Here is a 14,385-nt window from a genome sequence, read left to right as displayed (position 1 = left end):
CCCCGATGGAACACAGCTGTGCCCCTTCACCCCAGCAGGGAATTGACCCCTGGGTGTCCCCCCTGCTCCTGCCATCTTGTCCCCAAACAGCCCTGGGGACACCGTCCTGCAGCACCCGGCCCAGGAGCCTCGGCTCCCTGCTTTAGGCTGGACATTTTGGGGTACTTTTATTAATTATGGATGTTTCTTCCATCCACCTCTCAGCAGAGGGGTGGGAAAGCACGAGGGGCTGGGGAGGGGGCCTGCGTCCCCTCGGATCCACCTCTGGGACATTCATGGGATCCCCCACGTTGGGGGGAGATGCCGCCTCTACCCCAGCACCCCCTTTGTGCCCCCCAGCACCGGGTGAGGAGCCGGGAGGGCGCGGGGCCGGCGGGAGCTGATCCCGGCAAGCCGGCACCCGCCCCGCAGCCGGTGGGGCTGAGTCACCGGGGAAAGTGAGGAGCGGGATAAAAGCAGATCAGGGGAGCTTCCCTTCCTTTCCCTTCCCTTCCCTCCCCTTCCCTCCCCTTCCCTGCCCTCCGCTCCTCGCCCTCGGTGCCGCCTGGGCCGGCTCCCCGGACACGCGGCGCGGCCAGGGCTGCAAACATCTGGAATTCTCCTCTGGAATTCTCCTCTGGAATTCTCCTCTGGAATTCTCCTCCGGCGGCTGCTCCGCCCCTCCTTTGGCCTGGCTGGCCTTGGGGACATCCCCTGCTGGTCCCCGGAGTTCTGTGCCCCCACCCCGAGGCCTCGCCCCGCTCCCCAGTTTGAGGCCGTTGTGGGATTTGGAGCCCGCTTTGTCCCCAAGGGTCATCGCGGGGACAGCTCCGTGCTGGGACAGGGGACAGTCCGGGACCTGGCCACGGCCCCAGGTGCCACCGGGGCTGGGCTGGGGACACAGGGCAGCAGCGGAGGGGACAGCTCGGGCTGTCCCCGAGCGCGGGACAGGACGCGGTCCCGGAGTGTCCCCGAGCTGGGTTATTTATACCCGAGCGCTGACTCAGAGCCCGTGGCCGCACGGGGACACGGCTGGGACCGGCCTGAGGGAGGCTTGGGGACAGGGGACGCTCCCTGCCGCTGTCACCGCTCCCGCGGGGCCGCTCCTCCCGCCCCGGCAACGCGGCTGGCAGCAGGGACAGCGCTCCCTTCCCGCTGTGTCACCCCGCGGTCCCCAAAGCCATCGCAGCCCCTCAGAGGCCGTCACCCCACCAAAGGCGGTGACAGCAGCTCCGGGGCCCCGAGCGGGGGTTTTGTCCCCGTTTTGTCCCCGCTGTGTCCCCGCTGGGGCCCCCCCGGGCCGAGGCCGCTCCGGGGTCACGGAGGGCGCGGCCGGGCCGGTTGTGACCCGCAGGGAGCCGGGCCCACGGGGACCGGGAAGGGGCCCCGGGGCTGCCGGGGGTGGCTCGGGAGGTGCCACCCCCGCCTGGCATCCCCGGAGCGCGGCTCCGGCCCCGCCGTGTCCCCCGCGTCCCCAGAGCGGCCCCCGCTGCTCCCGGGGCTGCCCCGTGTCCCCCGGGGGGCCCTGAGAAAGGGTGACCCCCCCCCCCCCCCACACCCCAAAACCCTGCCCGAGGGTCACCCCCAGCCCCGGGAACACCGGCGGGACACGGGGGGGATCGGGGTGTCCCCCAGCCCTGGGCGGGGTCACGGTGGCACAAAGGGGGGGGGGGGGTGACCTCGAAGGGGGTCCCACACACGGGGGGGTGGGCACGGGGTGAAGGGGGTGCCCCCGGGCGTGACGTCACTGCGGGGGCGGGGCTGGGCGGGGCGTTCGGGGCATCCCCGGGGCCGCGGCAGCCGGAGCCGTCGGGGGGCGGCGGGGGCTCGGCTCGGCTCGGCTCGGCTCGGCTCGGCTCGGCTCTGCCGCGGGGGCTGCGGGCGCTGCCCAGCCCAGCCCGGCCGGACCATGACCATGAGCTCGATGGCCGAGACCCTGCTGGGCTCCGACCCCTCCAAAGCCGCGTTCCTGGAGCTCGGCCCCCCCCAGCACTACCCCCTGCACGGCCCCCCCCAGCACGACCCCCCGCCCTTCCCCTCCTACGGCCGGCCCGGGCCTTTCCCGTACCCCGGCGCGGCGCCCCCGCCGCCCCACGGGGGTCCCTACGTGCCCTACCCGCCCCCCGGCGCCCCGCACGGCCCGGCCCCCGGGGCCAGGCTGCAGGACACAGGTAAGGGGGGCGCGGGGGGCGCACCTGGGCCCGGGAGAGCCGGGATGGAGCCGTCGGAAGCGCTCCGGGGCTGGGCCGGGCTGGGCTCGGTGCGGGGTCCTGGGGGGTCCTGGGGGTGGTGCTGCCCCCCCCTTGCTCCCAGAGCCCCCGCAGGGGACATTTGGTGGCTTCGAGGAGCCGCGGGCACGGGGAGCATCTGCCCCTCGCAGCTGAGCCCCCCAGGTGCCCCCTGGGACCCCCACCCTGCCCCCGGGGACCCCGAGCCCGGCTGTGGGTGACACCAGGGACCCCCAGAGCGCCCCGGTGGCTCCGGGGGTCCATCCTGGTGCCCCTCCATCCCCCGCGGGGTCCCACCCGGCCCCCCCAGCCGCGCGCAGGCCGAGGCCTTTGTCCCACGTGCTGCCGGACCTGGACGGTGACATTGCCCGAGCGCTCCCATCCTCCTCTTCCTCCTCCTCTCCTTTTGCTCTCCTCGAGGTTTAAACACCAGAGAGGAGCAGGTCCCCGCACTGATCCCCCCCTCCCTTCCACAGACAGCCCCCGGTAGCCACGGGGATGATTTGGGGTAGTTTTGGGATGGTTTGGGATGGTCTGGGATGGTTTGGGGTAGTTTAGGGGTGATTTTGGGTGGTTTGCGGTATTTTGGGGTGATTTTGGGTGGTCTGGGGTGATTTTGGGGTGGTTTGGGGTGGTTTGGGGTGGTTTGGGCTGATTTGGGGTGGTTTGGGGTGTTTTGGGGTGTTTTGGGGTGTTTTGGAGTGATTTTGGGGGTGATTTTGGGGTGGTTTGGGGTGGTTTTTTAGCCTCTCAGTCTGCCTGATGGACCGTGGCTCCTCTCCCCCCACTCCTTAGAGGCCGAGAAGCCTCCGGCCGTGTCCAACGGGGACCTGCGGCTCGACGGGAAGGGCAAGAAGCTGCGCAAGCCCCGCACCATCTACTCGAGCGTGCAGCTGCAGGCGCTGAACCAGCGCTTCCAGCAGACGCAGTACCTGGCGCTGCCCGAGCGCGCCGAGCTGGCGGCGCAGCTGGGGCTCACCCAGACCCAGGTACGGCCCGGAGCCGGTACCGGCCCGGGACAGCCCCGGGACGCCGCCGTGTGCCCACCGGGGCCGGCTCCGTGCCCGGCTGGAAGCGAGCCGAGCCGAGCCGTGCCGCGGCGGGGGAGCTGGCGCCGGTGGGCCCGCAGGGCTCGGGTTTGGGGCGCCCCTGCCCGCACCTCCCAGCGGCAGCGGGACTTTCCCAGCCCCGGAGCCTGGCTGGCGGCCCGGCCGTGCCCGGCGCTGGGCGGCCCCGGGCCGCGGGACGGGGCGAGTGGGTTTTTGAAGGCGATGGGGAGAGACAGGCAGGCGGCAGCGGTGCAGCCCCGGAGCCAGGGGCGAAGCGAGCTCATAAAGCCGGGGAAGAGGAGACAAGTGGGAACCTGCCGGCAGCGCGGGGGGGACCGCGGGGAGGAATGAGCAGGGCCCGGCCCAGCCCCGGCACCGGCTCCCGGCGGGGCTGGCACGGCCAGGGGGACCTGGGGACGCTCCCCGGGACTCTGCCTCGCTCTCCGGGCTCCCGGGGCCTCTGGCCGCCGTCTCCCCCCGCCACAGAGGTGCCTCGTGAAGGGTCGGGGTCCCGGCCCGCTCCGTGCCCCAGACCCCCGCGGGAATGGGGTCAGGGGAGCCCAGGGGTCTGTGATGGTTAAAGGGGGGGGTTTAGGGTGTGTTGGCCTCTTCCTCCCCCCTGACCCCCCTGTCTCTGCCCCCAGGTGAAGATCTGGTTCCAGAACAAGCGCTCCAAGTACAAGAAGATCATGAAGCAGGGCCCGGGTGCCCCCGAGGGGGAGCAGACCCCGCACAGCGTCCCCGCCCTGTCCCCCTGCTCCCCCGGCGGCCTCCCCCCGCTCTGGGACCTGGCCGGGCCCGGCAAGGGCCCCCCGCTGCCCGCCGGGGGCTACATCAACGCCTTCGGGGCCTGGTACCAGCCCCAGCCGCAGGACGCCGTCCCCAGGGCCCCCATGATGTGACCCTGCCGCCGCTCCAGCGCCGCCACATCCGGAGAGACGCGGAGGGACAATGAGGGACACCGAGGGACACCGGGGGGGACGCTCCGCCGCTGCCCCCCGCGGGACTGAGAGCCCAGCAAAGCCCGAATGGAGGAGGAGGAGGAGGAAGAAGAGGAGGAGGAAGAAGGTGACAAGGATGGGCAGGAGCCCGGGGGTGTCCTGCTCTGTCACACTGCAGCGACCCCGCGCCCTGTGCGCCATCCCCGTGGGACAGGACTCGGCCCAATCGTGGACAGGGGGCAGGGGGACCCCAGGAGGGGCTGGGGAGTCCCGGCCCCCCCGGCCTGGCTTTATTTATAAATTCTGTGGGTTCTTGGTGGGGCCCCGTTTATGAACAGGCTGAGCATCGGCCCGTTCTGCCCCTCCGCACTTTGGGGTGCCCCTGCTTTGGGGGAGACGCTTCCATCCAGAGCCTCAGGCTCTCCCAGTCCCTGGCAACGCCGCCAGAGGGGCTGGGGGTGCAGGCTGAGGGGCTGGGGCTGTGACCCCCAACATCTGCCTGAAATGGAGCCCAGTTACAGGAACTGTGGGGTGGGGGCTCAGGAGGCACTCCCAGCCCCTCCTGTGGGGAATTTGGGGCAGTTCGGAGCTGTCACAGACATCTCCCCCAGCAGGGGTGGCAGTGGGAAGGCCGGGGGACACGGGCCAGGCTGGGGACCCCGGCTGAGCCCAGGTCCCTGCCCGCTGTCCCCACAGACACCCAGCCCTGGGAGCCAGGAGGGTGTTTGGGAGCAGGGGGGATTTCCCTCTGCAGGTTTGGCTTTGTGCTTCCAGAGGCCAGGACCTGGCTGGAAAATACATCCTTGTCGTTTCCCTGCCTTTCCATGTGGTTATTTCCCCCTTTTCCCAACCCTGCTCCGTGTTTGCCCCTGAGACAGGGGCAAGACCCCACTGGGGCTCCCCCAGCTGAGGGGCAGCAGCTCCTGCTCCCCCTGGCACAAACACCCTGTGCTCCTGGTTCCTGATATCCCCATTCCATGATCCCGACCACTGATATTCCCACCCTGTGCTCCTGGTTCCTGATATCCCCATTCCATGATTCCGGCCACTGATATTCCCACTCCTCTGTGCTCCTGGTTCCTGATATTCCCATCCCGTGATCCTGGCCCCCAGTATTCCCATCCCACGATCCTCATTCCTGATATTCCCACTCCATTATGCCGGTTCCTGACTTTGCCATTCCATGATCCTGGTTCTCAATATTCCCACTCCCTGATCCCCAAGGGCCCCTTCCTTCCCCCTTCCAGGATCTTCTCTGCTTTTTGCACCTTTCGCAGCCTCTCGGGGCTGGGTTATCCCAAAATCCCCCCCGAGGGGTCGGGATCCAGGGCAGGGATCAGGGCTGGGGTGGACATCAGAGCCTGGCCAGGGCTGGTGGCACTGGGGACCCCCCTGTCCCCATTTCCGACCACCGTAGGAGCTCTGGTCCCTCAGCCGAGGGCTCTGGGGTGCTGATCCCATGGGATGGGTGTCCCCAAGGTGCTGATCCCACGGGATGGGTGTCCCCAGGGTGCTGATCCCAAAGCATGAGTGTCCCCAGCTGTCCCCAAGGTGCTGATCCCAGAGCATGGGTGTCCCCAGCTGTCCCCAAAGTGCTGATCCCATGGGATGGGTGTCCCCAGCTGTCCCCAAGGTGCTGATCCCATGGGATGGGTGTCCCCAGCTGTCCCCAGCGTGCTGATCCCACAGCATGGGTGTCCCCAGCTGTCCCCACAGGGCTGTGGAGCCCAGGGCTGGGATCCATGGCCAGCCCGTGGTGGGTGATGCTCCCAGTGGGATTTTCCCGGAGGATGGAGGGAAGGGGGTGGCTTTGGGCGGCGGTGTCACCTCCCTGTGCCCATCAGGACATCCCGGGGCGATGGGGACAGAGCCCCCAAGGGGGCGGCGCTGTCCCGTTTGCGGGACCCTCCCGGAGCCCCGGCTGCCCCCGTGACTCCAGCGCTGCTCCGGGTGAGCCGAGGCCGGGCCGGGCCCGGCTCCAGGGCTGGGGCTGCCGGGCCGGGCCGGGCCGTGGGCGGGCGCTGCCCCCGCTCCCGGGGCTGGCACCGGGTGACGCAAGGGCCGCAGGTGTCGCAACGGGGCAGGAGCCGAGTGCGCGCTGGGAGGGCTCTGCTGGGCCCGGGGGGACAGTGGGGGACAGCGGGGCACTGCCACCTCTGTCACTGTCACCCCGGCACTGCCACCCCCAGCTCTGCCACCCCCGGCACTGTGACACTTGGCACTGCCACCCCTGGCACTGTCACACCTGGCACTGTCACACCTGGCACTGCCACCCCCGGCACTGTCACACTGGGCACTGTCACCCCCGGCGCTGTCACACCTGGCACTGCCACCTCTGTCACTGTCACACCTGGCACTGTCACACCTGGCACTGCCACCCCCCCGTGGGACCCACAGAAGCCCGGCCCTGCCATCCCGGGTTTGTCCTGGACCCCCCCAGGTTTGTCCCGGTTCCCCCCAGGTTTGTCCTGAGCATTCCCAGGTCTGTACCAGTTCCCCCCAGGTCTGTCCCTGTTCCCCCCAGGTCTCTCCCGGTTCCCCCAGGTTTGTCCTGGGTGTTCCCAGGTCTGTCCCGGGTGTTCCCAGGTTTGTCCCGGTTCCCCCCAGGTCTGTCCCGGTTCCCCCCAGGTCTGTCCCGGGTGTTCCCAGGTTTGTCCCTGGTGTTCCCAGGTCTGTCCCGGTTCCCCCCAGGTCTGTCCCGGGTGTTCCCAGGTCTGTCCCTGTTCCCACCAGGTCTGTCCCTGGTGTTCCCGGGTCTGTCCCTGGTGTTCCCGGGTCTGTCCCTGTTCCCCCCAGGTCTGTCCCGGTTCCCCCCAGGTCTGTCCCTGTTCCCCCCTGGTCTGTCCCGGGCGTTCCCGGGTCTGTCCCGGTTCCCCCCAGGTCTGTCCCGGTTCCCCCCAGGTCTGTCCCGGGTGTTCCCAGCTCTGTCCCGGTTCCCCCCAGGTCTGTCCCGGTTCCCCCCAGGTCTGTCCCTGTTCCCCCCAGGTCTGTCCCGGGTGTTCCCAGGTCTGTCCCGGTTCCCCCCAGGTCTGTCCCGGGTGTTCCCAGGTCTGTCCCTGTTCCCCCCAGGTCTGTCCCGGGCGTTCCCGGGCCAGCGCGATGCGCAGGCAGCGCTGGGAGCGGCGTTCGTGCCCGGCCGTGGGCAGCGCAGCACCCGGGATTTACATAATCCCTGGATATGTAACCCGCCGCCTTCCTGGGGATTTTTTTCCTCCTCTAAATGAAAAAAAAAAAAAAAAAAAAAAAAGGAAAAGAAAAAAAAAGAAGAAATTAAACAAAAAAACCCAAAATCTAAACCGAAACCTCCAAAGAGCCAGCTCACGGTTGGAGCTCCCGGCTCTGGTTCCTCCTCCTCCTCCTCCTCCTCCCGTGGGATTGGGAACGGGGATTTGGGGCTGTGGCTTGTGGGGGGAATTTGGGGGCGAGGTGGGAGCTTGTCCCTGCGTGGGACCGTGGGGACACGTCTGGGGACACATCTGGGGACACGTCTGGGGACACATCTGGGGACACATCTGGGGACACGTCTGGGGACACGTCTGGGGACACATCTGAGGACACATCTGGGGACACATCTGAGGACACATCTGGGGACACTGAGGGCCGGGAGCTGCAGCGCTGGAGCCTCCCCAGGGGAACCGAGCGGGGTTTGGGGTCCCCGCGGCCATCGGGGGTGATGGGGACCCCACAGCCCTGACCACGGCCAGGGGGACATTGGGGACAGCGTGACAGGGCCACCACAGCCCCGGACACCCCGCGGGGGCTCTTGGGGTCAGGGCAGCGCCCCAAGGCCGCAGCGCTGCGGGGACGGCGCCTCTGGCAGGGAATGCGCGGATGCCGCCGGATTTTGGGACACTGGGAGGGCTTGGCTGGCCCCACCTCGGTGTCCCCACAAGGGACATCGGGGCAGGGCCGGTGCCCTCCCAGTCTGCAGGGCTGGGCGCTCACTGGTCCCAGTAGGAGCAGCGGGATCCCGCAGCCGTTTTGGGGAATGCTCTGAAAACCGGGGAAAAAATTCCTTTTCCTGCCCTAAATTCTCTCTCAGCAGGAAAAAAAGGGGGTTTGGGATAAGACGACATCACCTGGCGCCACCCCGTGCCCAGCTGTCCCCCAAAAATGGGGTTTAAATCCACATTTCCCAGGGTGGAAAAACCCCAGAGCCTGCTCCCCAAAACCCTCCAGGAACCGGGGGAAAAGCGGAGTTTGGAGCTTTAAATTCAGAACTTTTATTAATGAACATTTCCTGCCCGGCTTTGGGTCCCTGGGGAAGGAGCAAAGGACGCTCAGGGACACCCGAGGGGGGTTCCCATCAACCGGGGGGGGGATTTTCCTTAGGAAAAAAGAAAAATTATAGACAAAAAAAAAAAAAAAAAAACAAAAAAAACCAGACCGAAACCAGTTTGGTTTGGAACAACTTTATACAAACGAACCTTATGTACACTCCCTTTTTCTCCCCCCAAAACACCCCTATTTATAGAAGGCAACATAAATTAATCCCCGGGACTGTACAACACTATGAACACTCCTTAAAACGGCACTTTCTGCTTAAAAAAATAGCGTTATTCTCTTAAAAAATAGGAAAGAGCTCGGTTATTTTTTTTTTCCTTTAAAATAAGTCGTCGATTTCCTTAAAAAAGAGGCATTTTCGCCGTTCCTTTACCCGCAGCTGGAGGCACAGCCAGAAAACGGAGATGAACACGAGTTTTTCTCTTCAGACAATAACTTAAAAACCCATTCCTGAACTGCTTAAATATTAAAATATTTCCCTCCGCACAGCCCCCCCACCCACCCCCACCCACCCACCCGATTTTTTAAATTTCATTTTAAATCACCACCTTCTGGTCTGAGCATCGTCCCGGGTGATTCCGGCTGGGGTGAGGGGTCCGTGAGCCCCAAAACCGCCCCCGATGGCGGAGCCAGGGCCAAGCGCCTCCCCCTCCGCTGGCGACAGACACGCCCCTGTCGCTCTGTCGCGACAGCGCTGACACAGCTCCGCAGCTCGGCGGGGTCACCCCGACATGCAAAGCTCCGGCGAGGGTTTGGGGTGAGGGTCTCCGGGCTCGAGGGGGGTGAGGTGGGGAGGTGACGGAAAAATTCCGAAATTAAAAAGCTCAGAAGGATTTTCCAGCTTTTTTCCCCGCGCCGGGTTTGCAGCCTTCGCAGTCCTCTGGGTCCTGAGATGAGCGGGGCGAGGAGCGAGGATTTCTAGGGGTGCTTTCCTTTGGTTTGTTGCTTTTTTTTGGTTTTTTTAGGAAAAATCAGGAGACAAAAACCAAACCACGGGGCGGGGAAGGGGGGCGGGGGGGGGGGAGGAGGTGAGCAAAAAAAAAAAAAAAAAAAAAAGGAGGCCAAGGAGTTTTTTTGCATTTTTGCAGCGTCTCTGAGCCCTCGGTGCCCGCGGTCAGTACACGGCGCCCGTGCTGGGGGGCCCGGGGGACGGGTGGTGCATCGGGGGCGCCGCCTGGGCCTGGGGGGGTCCGTGGGGGCCGCTGAGGCTCTGGGGGTGGTACCAGGGGTTGTGCTCCTCCAGAAAGCCGGGAGAGGAGCTGTAGGGCAGCGGCTGCGGCAGCGGGGTCCGGGCGGCGCCGGGACTGTCCCACACCGGCGACGGGGGAGAGTTGCAGGCCATGGAGTCGCTGTTGTTGGGGCTGTGCTCCAGAGGCACCTCGCCGTTCTTGTAGAGCTTCTTGAACTTGGAGCGCCGGTTCTGGAACCAGATCTTCACCTGTGGCGGGGAGGAGGGAAAAGGGTCAGAGGGATGGGAAGGGAGCAGGAGGGTGGGATGGGGACAGGGAAAAGGGTGAGAGAAATGGGAAAGGAATGGGAGGAATGGGGACAGGGAAAAGGGTCAGAGGGATGGGAAGGGAGCAGGAGGGTGGGGAAAAGGGTCAGAGAGCTGGGAAGGGAGCAGGAGGGTGGGATGGGGACGGGGAAAAGGGTGAGAGAAATGAAAAGGGAGCAGGAGGGTGGGAAAAAGGGTCAGAGAGATGGGAAGGGAATGGGAGGGATGGAGACAGGGAAAAGCCCCAGGAAGGGAATGGGAGAGTGGGATGGGGACAGGGAAAAGTGTCAGGACCTGGCACAGGAGTGGGAGGAATAGGGGAGAGGAGAGGGGACAGGGATGGTGCGGTTTGGATCATAGGGACACCGGACAGGGGGTGATGGACTGCCCAGAAATACAGGAAGGGGTATTGGGGTCACAGGGGATTCACAGGGGCCCTGGAACCAGCCTGGGACATGGGGGTCACAGTGACCCCAGAGACACGGGAAGGGACATGGAGGTCACAGTGACCCCAGAGACACGGGAAGGGACAAGGGACATGGGGGTCAGGGTGATCCCAAAGGCACGGGAAGGGACATGGAGGTCACAGTGACCCCGGACACGCTCTGGCACGTAGGGAGGGACAAGGGACACAGGTGGCCCATGAGGCACCACAGGAAGGGACATCATGGGGACCCCACACGGTGCACGGCAGGAAACTCCTCGGGACAGGGGATGTCACCCTTGGTGTGAGTGTCACAGAGAACATGGACACGCCACGGACATGGACACGCCACGGACATAGACACACCACGGACACCGCATGGACATGGACACACTATGGACACGGACACATCATGGACATCCATGGACAGGGACACGGACATTCCATGCACAGGGACACCCCGTGCTCTGGGGACGGCAGCCACGTGCCAGCGGGTGTCACGGAGCCCCCTCTGGGGACACGGGCGTCACGAGGAGCCCGTCACGCCACTCGCCGGGCGTCGGGAGCGTCCCCGCGCTGGGCGAGGCGGCGCTGGACGCCCTGGGCGAGGGGCGGGGGTGGCGCTGCTTGTCACCCAAACAGGATGTCCCTCTGGGAGCGGGTGACGCGCTCCGTCAGCCCTTTGCCGAGTGTCCCCGATTGCTTCATCGCCCAAGGGAGGAGGAGGAAGGCCAAGGGCGGCACAAGGGCGCCGGCGCCGGCCCCGAGGCAGGGAGGGCACCGCGATGGGGCGCGGGGGAGTCACGGGCTGCGGGGACAGCGGGGACAGCGGGGACAGCGCGCTCCCCTCCCTCCCGAGAGCCAAGGGCACGATTTGTCCCCGGCCAGGCAGGGCCCCGAAAGCCCCAAGAGGGTTTGGCCCCGAACGCGGGCGGCTCGCGGGAGGAGGAGGAGAAGCCCTTCCCGCACGTCCCGGCTCTTCCAGTCCAGCCTGCAGGGCCACCCCAGCGCTGGGGACACGGGCGTGGAACCGGTCCCCAAATCCCTTCTCCCTGCACCAACCGAGAGGGATGGGGCAGCCAGGGCCAGGGGGAACCTTGGGAAGTCTGGGCGGTCAGGGAGCCTCAGGTCCCTGTTCTGGCAGGATTTGGGGTCAGGAGCTGCTGCGGGGATGGGATGTCCCGAGAACGCCATCCCGAGCACGACTCGGTGCCCCACATTCCTGGGACAGCGGGCGTGCCCTGACCCGGGACTGGCCCGGGTGCTGGGGCAGGACCCAGCCCCAAACCCCAAACCCAACAGGGACGTCTGGGATGGGGCCGGCTCCAGAGGGAGCGGGATAAACCCCAAAACTGCCGAGTAGGGCACGCCTGGGGTCCCCTCTCCCTGCTGCCTCTCCAGCTTTCCCTAAATCCCACCCGGGGACCCCACAACCCCCGGCAAGGGGGGAGCTCCATCCCTGTGACCCCCCGGGAGCCGAGCCCGTCCCAAATCCAGGAATTGGCGGGGGGAGATTTGGGGTGTCGGGGAGGGTTTGGGGTGTCGGGGAGGATTTGGGGTGTCGGGGGTGGGGGGTTCAGCCTCACCTGGGTCTGGGTGAGCCCCAGCTGCGCGGCCAGCTCGGCGCGCTCGGGCAGTGCCAGGTACTGCGCCTTCTGGAAGCGGCGCTGCAGGGCGGCCAGCTGGTAGCTGGAGTAGATGGTGCGGGGCTTGCGGATCTTCTTGGGCTTCCCGTTGACCATCCGCACCTCGGGCTCCGGCTCCTCCTTCACGGACACTGCGGGAGGGCGCGGGGTGAGGCGTGAAGGGCTCCCGGGACAGCCACCCCGTCCCCAGCTCGGCGTCCCCCGTCCCCAGCTCGGTGTCACCCCGCTCGGGGTGCTGGCAGCGCCCCGTCCCCTGCCACAGCCTCTGGGACACCCCTGGGACGTGTCCCGGACTCTGCATCCAGCACGGATCGGTCCCGCTGTGTCCCCACGCGAGCGGCTGAGCCCCGAGAGCCGCCAGCAGCGCCCTGTCCCCAACGCGGGGGCACCCGCAGGGGCACAACCCCACAAGAACCGGGCGGTTAAAGCGCACAAAAACCGGGGTGTTAAAACCCCACAAACTGGGGACACTCCGAGGGGTAAAACCCCGCAAAGCTCGAGGGTTAAAACCCCACAAAGCCCAGGATAAAACCCCACGAAGCCCGGGGTTTAAACCCCACAAAGATCGGGGTGTAAAACCCCACAGAGCCCGGGGTGTACAACCCCACAAAGATGGGGGGGTTAAAACCCTGCAAAGCCCGGGGTGTAAACACCACAAAGCTCAGGTAGAACCCCACAGAGCCCGGGGTGTAAACCCCACAAAGTTCGGGGTAAAACCCCACAGAGCCCGGGGTGTAAAACCCCACAAAGCTCAGGGTAGAACCCCACAAAACTCAGGGTAGAACCCCACAAAGCCCGGGGTGTAAACCCCACAAAGTTCGGGGTGTAAACCCCACAAAGTTCGGGGTGTAAACCCCACAAAGCTCAGGGTAAAACCCCACAGAGCCCGGGGTGTAAACTCCACAAAGTTCGGGGTAAAACCCCACAAAGTTCAGGGTAAAACCCCACAGAGCTCAGGGTAAAACCCCACAAAGCCCAGGGTTAAAACCTCACCGAGGCCCCTCCGGAGCCCCTCGGGAGCAGCGCGGCGGGCACGGCCCCGGTCCCCCCGGTGGCCCCGGTGTGTCCGTACCTGCCTCCTGCGCCGGGAGCTGCTGCTCCCTGAAGTGCCCGTACTGGCGGTACGAGGGGCTGTAGGAATACTCGGATTTGGGCGAGTAGGTGCCGGCGGCTCCGATGCCGTTGAGGTTGAACTGGGGGTAGGGGTAGTGGCCCACGGGCTGCCCGTACGACTGGCCCGGGTAGTAGTCGTGCTGGCCCGTGTAGTAGCCCAGGTCTGTGACCGAGGACTCCGGCAGGGTGGGAGAGTCCTTGGAGGCTGCATGGCAGCTCAGCGAGCCCGAGAGGTCCGTCAGGATGCTGGAGAGCTTCTTATCGAAAGAGCCGCTCATGGCGGGCAGCGGGGAGGGGGCGGCTGCCGGCCCGCGCCGGGGACCCCCCAACCTGGCGGCCTGGAGCGCCCCGAGCGGGATCCGCGCTGCGGCTGCTGCTGCTGCTGCTGCTGCTGCTGCTGCTGCTGCTGCTGCTGCTTCGAGAGGAGCCACCGAGACACTGTGCCCAAACCTCCGGCCCCGGCCGCCTGCTTAAAGCCTTTAATTAGGGAGCAGGGCAGGGTGGGTGCGCATTCCGATTGGCTCCAGAAATATTGCCTGGGAGGCAAAATAGGCTCCTGCCTCCTCCTGTGTGGGTTTTTTTTTTTTTTTCTCTCTCCCTTCTTCTTCTTCTTTTTTTTTTTTTCTTTCTGTCTCTCAAGAAACAACAAAGAGTGGGTGAAGGAGGGTGAGGGAATAAATAAAGTGTGCAGGGTCCTGTCTGCAGGAGGGGGGTCCTGGGGGCACAGGGGACACTGTGTGGGGCAGGACGGGGCTGTTTACAAGGGGATTTTGGGGCTGCGGGGGGATTTTTTGGAGGAGTGTTTGGGGGTGTTTGTTGTGGGGTAGGGAAGGGGGGTTGGGGTTTGGGACTGGGATGGATCTGTGCTCATGGCTGGGGGCTTCAGGGGTTTGTTTGTGGTCCCCCCATTTCTCCCCTGCTCCACCTTCTCCCAGCAGCGTCCCCCAGTCCAACAGCGCCCCCAGGCAGAGCCCCCCCAAGGATCCCCCCGTACCCCCAACCCTGCCACGCTTCCCCCGCGCTGGGGACACCGAGGGGCAGTGACAAGCGCTGATTTTGGGGGACACCCCCGGGGGTCTGTGGCCCTGTCCCACCCCCACTCAGAGCCGTGACCTCTCTGCTGCCCCAAGGGCCCTCAGCAGCGTGACCCAGCCGGGGGTCCCGGGCCAGCCCTGGTCCCCCCCGGCCACCCGCAGAGCTGTCCGGGGGGCACCGGGAGAGGGGGG

At 66.0% G+C, this 14,385-nt stretch overlaps 2 protein-coding genes across 2 annotated transcripts; one reads left to right on the top strand and one right to left on the bottom strand.

Annotated features, from left to right (window-relative positions):
* The first annotated feature begins 1,888 nt into the window (after positions 1-1,888).
* DLX4 (distal-less homeobox 4) lies at positions 1,889-4,158 on the top strand. Its single transcript, XM_036399096.1, has 3 exons — positions 1,889-2,150; positions 3,003-3,196; positions 3,901-4,158. Exons 1-3 carry the CDS (start codon positions 1,889-1,891, stop codon positions 4,156-4,158), a joined length of 714 nt encoding a protein of 237 aa, XP_036254989.1.
* A 5,398-nt stretch (positions 4,159-9,556) lies between these two features.
* Positions 9,557-13,672, bottom strand: DLX3 (distal-less homeobox 3). The gene is made up of 3 exons (XM_036398941.2): positions 13,119-13,672; positions 11,987-12,177; positions 9,557-9,919 (listed from the first exon to the last, which is right to left on the bottom strand). Exons 1-3 carry the CDS (start codon positions 13,435-13,437, stop codon positions 9,596-9,598), a joined length of 834 nt encoding a protein of 277 aa, XP_036254834.1. The 5' UTR covers positions 13,438-13,672; the 3' UTR covers positions 9,557-9,595.
* Positions 13,673-14,385: the final 713 nt, after the last annotated feature.

The sequence above is a fragment of the Molothrus ater genome, chromosome 27 (genome assembly GCF_012460135.2).
Source record: "Molothrus ater isolate BHLD 08-10-18 breed brown headed cowbird chromosome 27, BPBGC_Mater_1.1, whole genome shotgun sequence".
Taxonomy (NCBI): Eukaryota; Metazoa; Chordata; class Aves; order Passeriformes; family Icteridae; genus Molothrus; species Molothrus ater.
The sequence above is the reverse complement of the archived record's forward strand: the minus strand, read 5'-3'. Positions and strand labels throughout refer to the sequence as shown.

Bases quoted from the DNA above. Each gene is read 5' to 3' on its own strand.
- DLX3 (XM_036398941.2), bottom strand. From the start codon at position 13,437: ATGAGCGGCTCTTTCGATAAGAAGCTCTCCAGCATCCTGACGGACCTC. The intron at 12,178-13,118 runs GTACGGACACAC...GCCCTCCCGCAG, and splicing joins GCTCCCGGCGCAGGAGGCAG to TGTCCGTGAAGGAGGAGCCG. The intron at 9,920-11,986 runs GTGAGGCTGAAC...TCCCCGCCACAG, and splicing joins TGGGGCTCACCCAGACCCAG to GTGAAGATCTGGTTCCAGAA.
- DLX4 (XM_036399096.1), top strand. From the start codon at position 1,889: ATGACCATGAGCTCGATGGCCGAGACCCTGCTGGGCTCCGACCCCTCC. The intron at 2,151-3,002 runs GTAAGGGGGGCG...CCCACTCCTTAG, and splicing joins GGCCAGGCTGCAGGACACAG to AGGCCGAGAAGCCTCCGGCC. The intron at 3,197-3,900 runs GTACGGCCCGGA...CTCTGCCCCCAG, and splicing joins TGGGGCTCACCCAGACCCAG to GTGAAGATCTGGTTCCAGAA.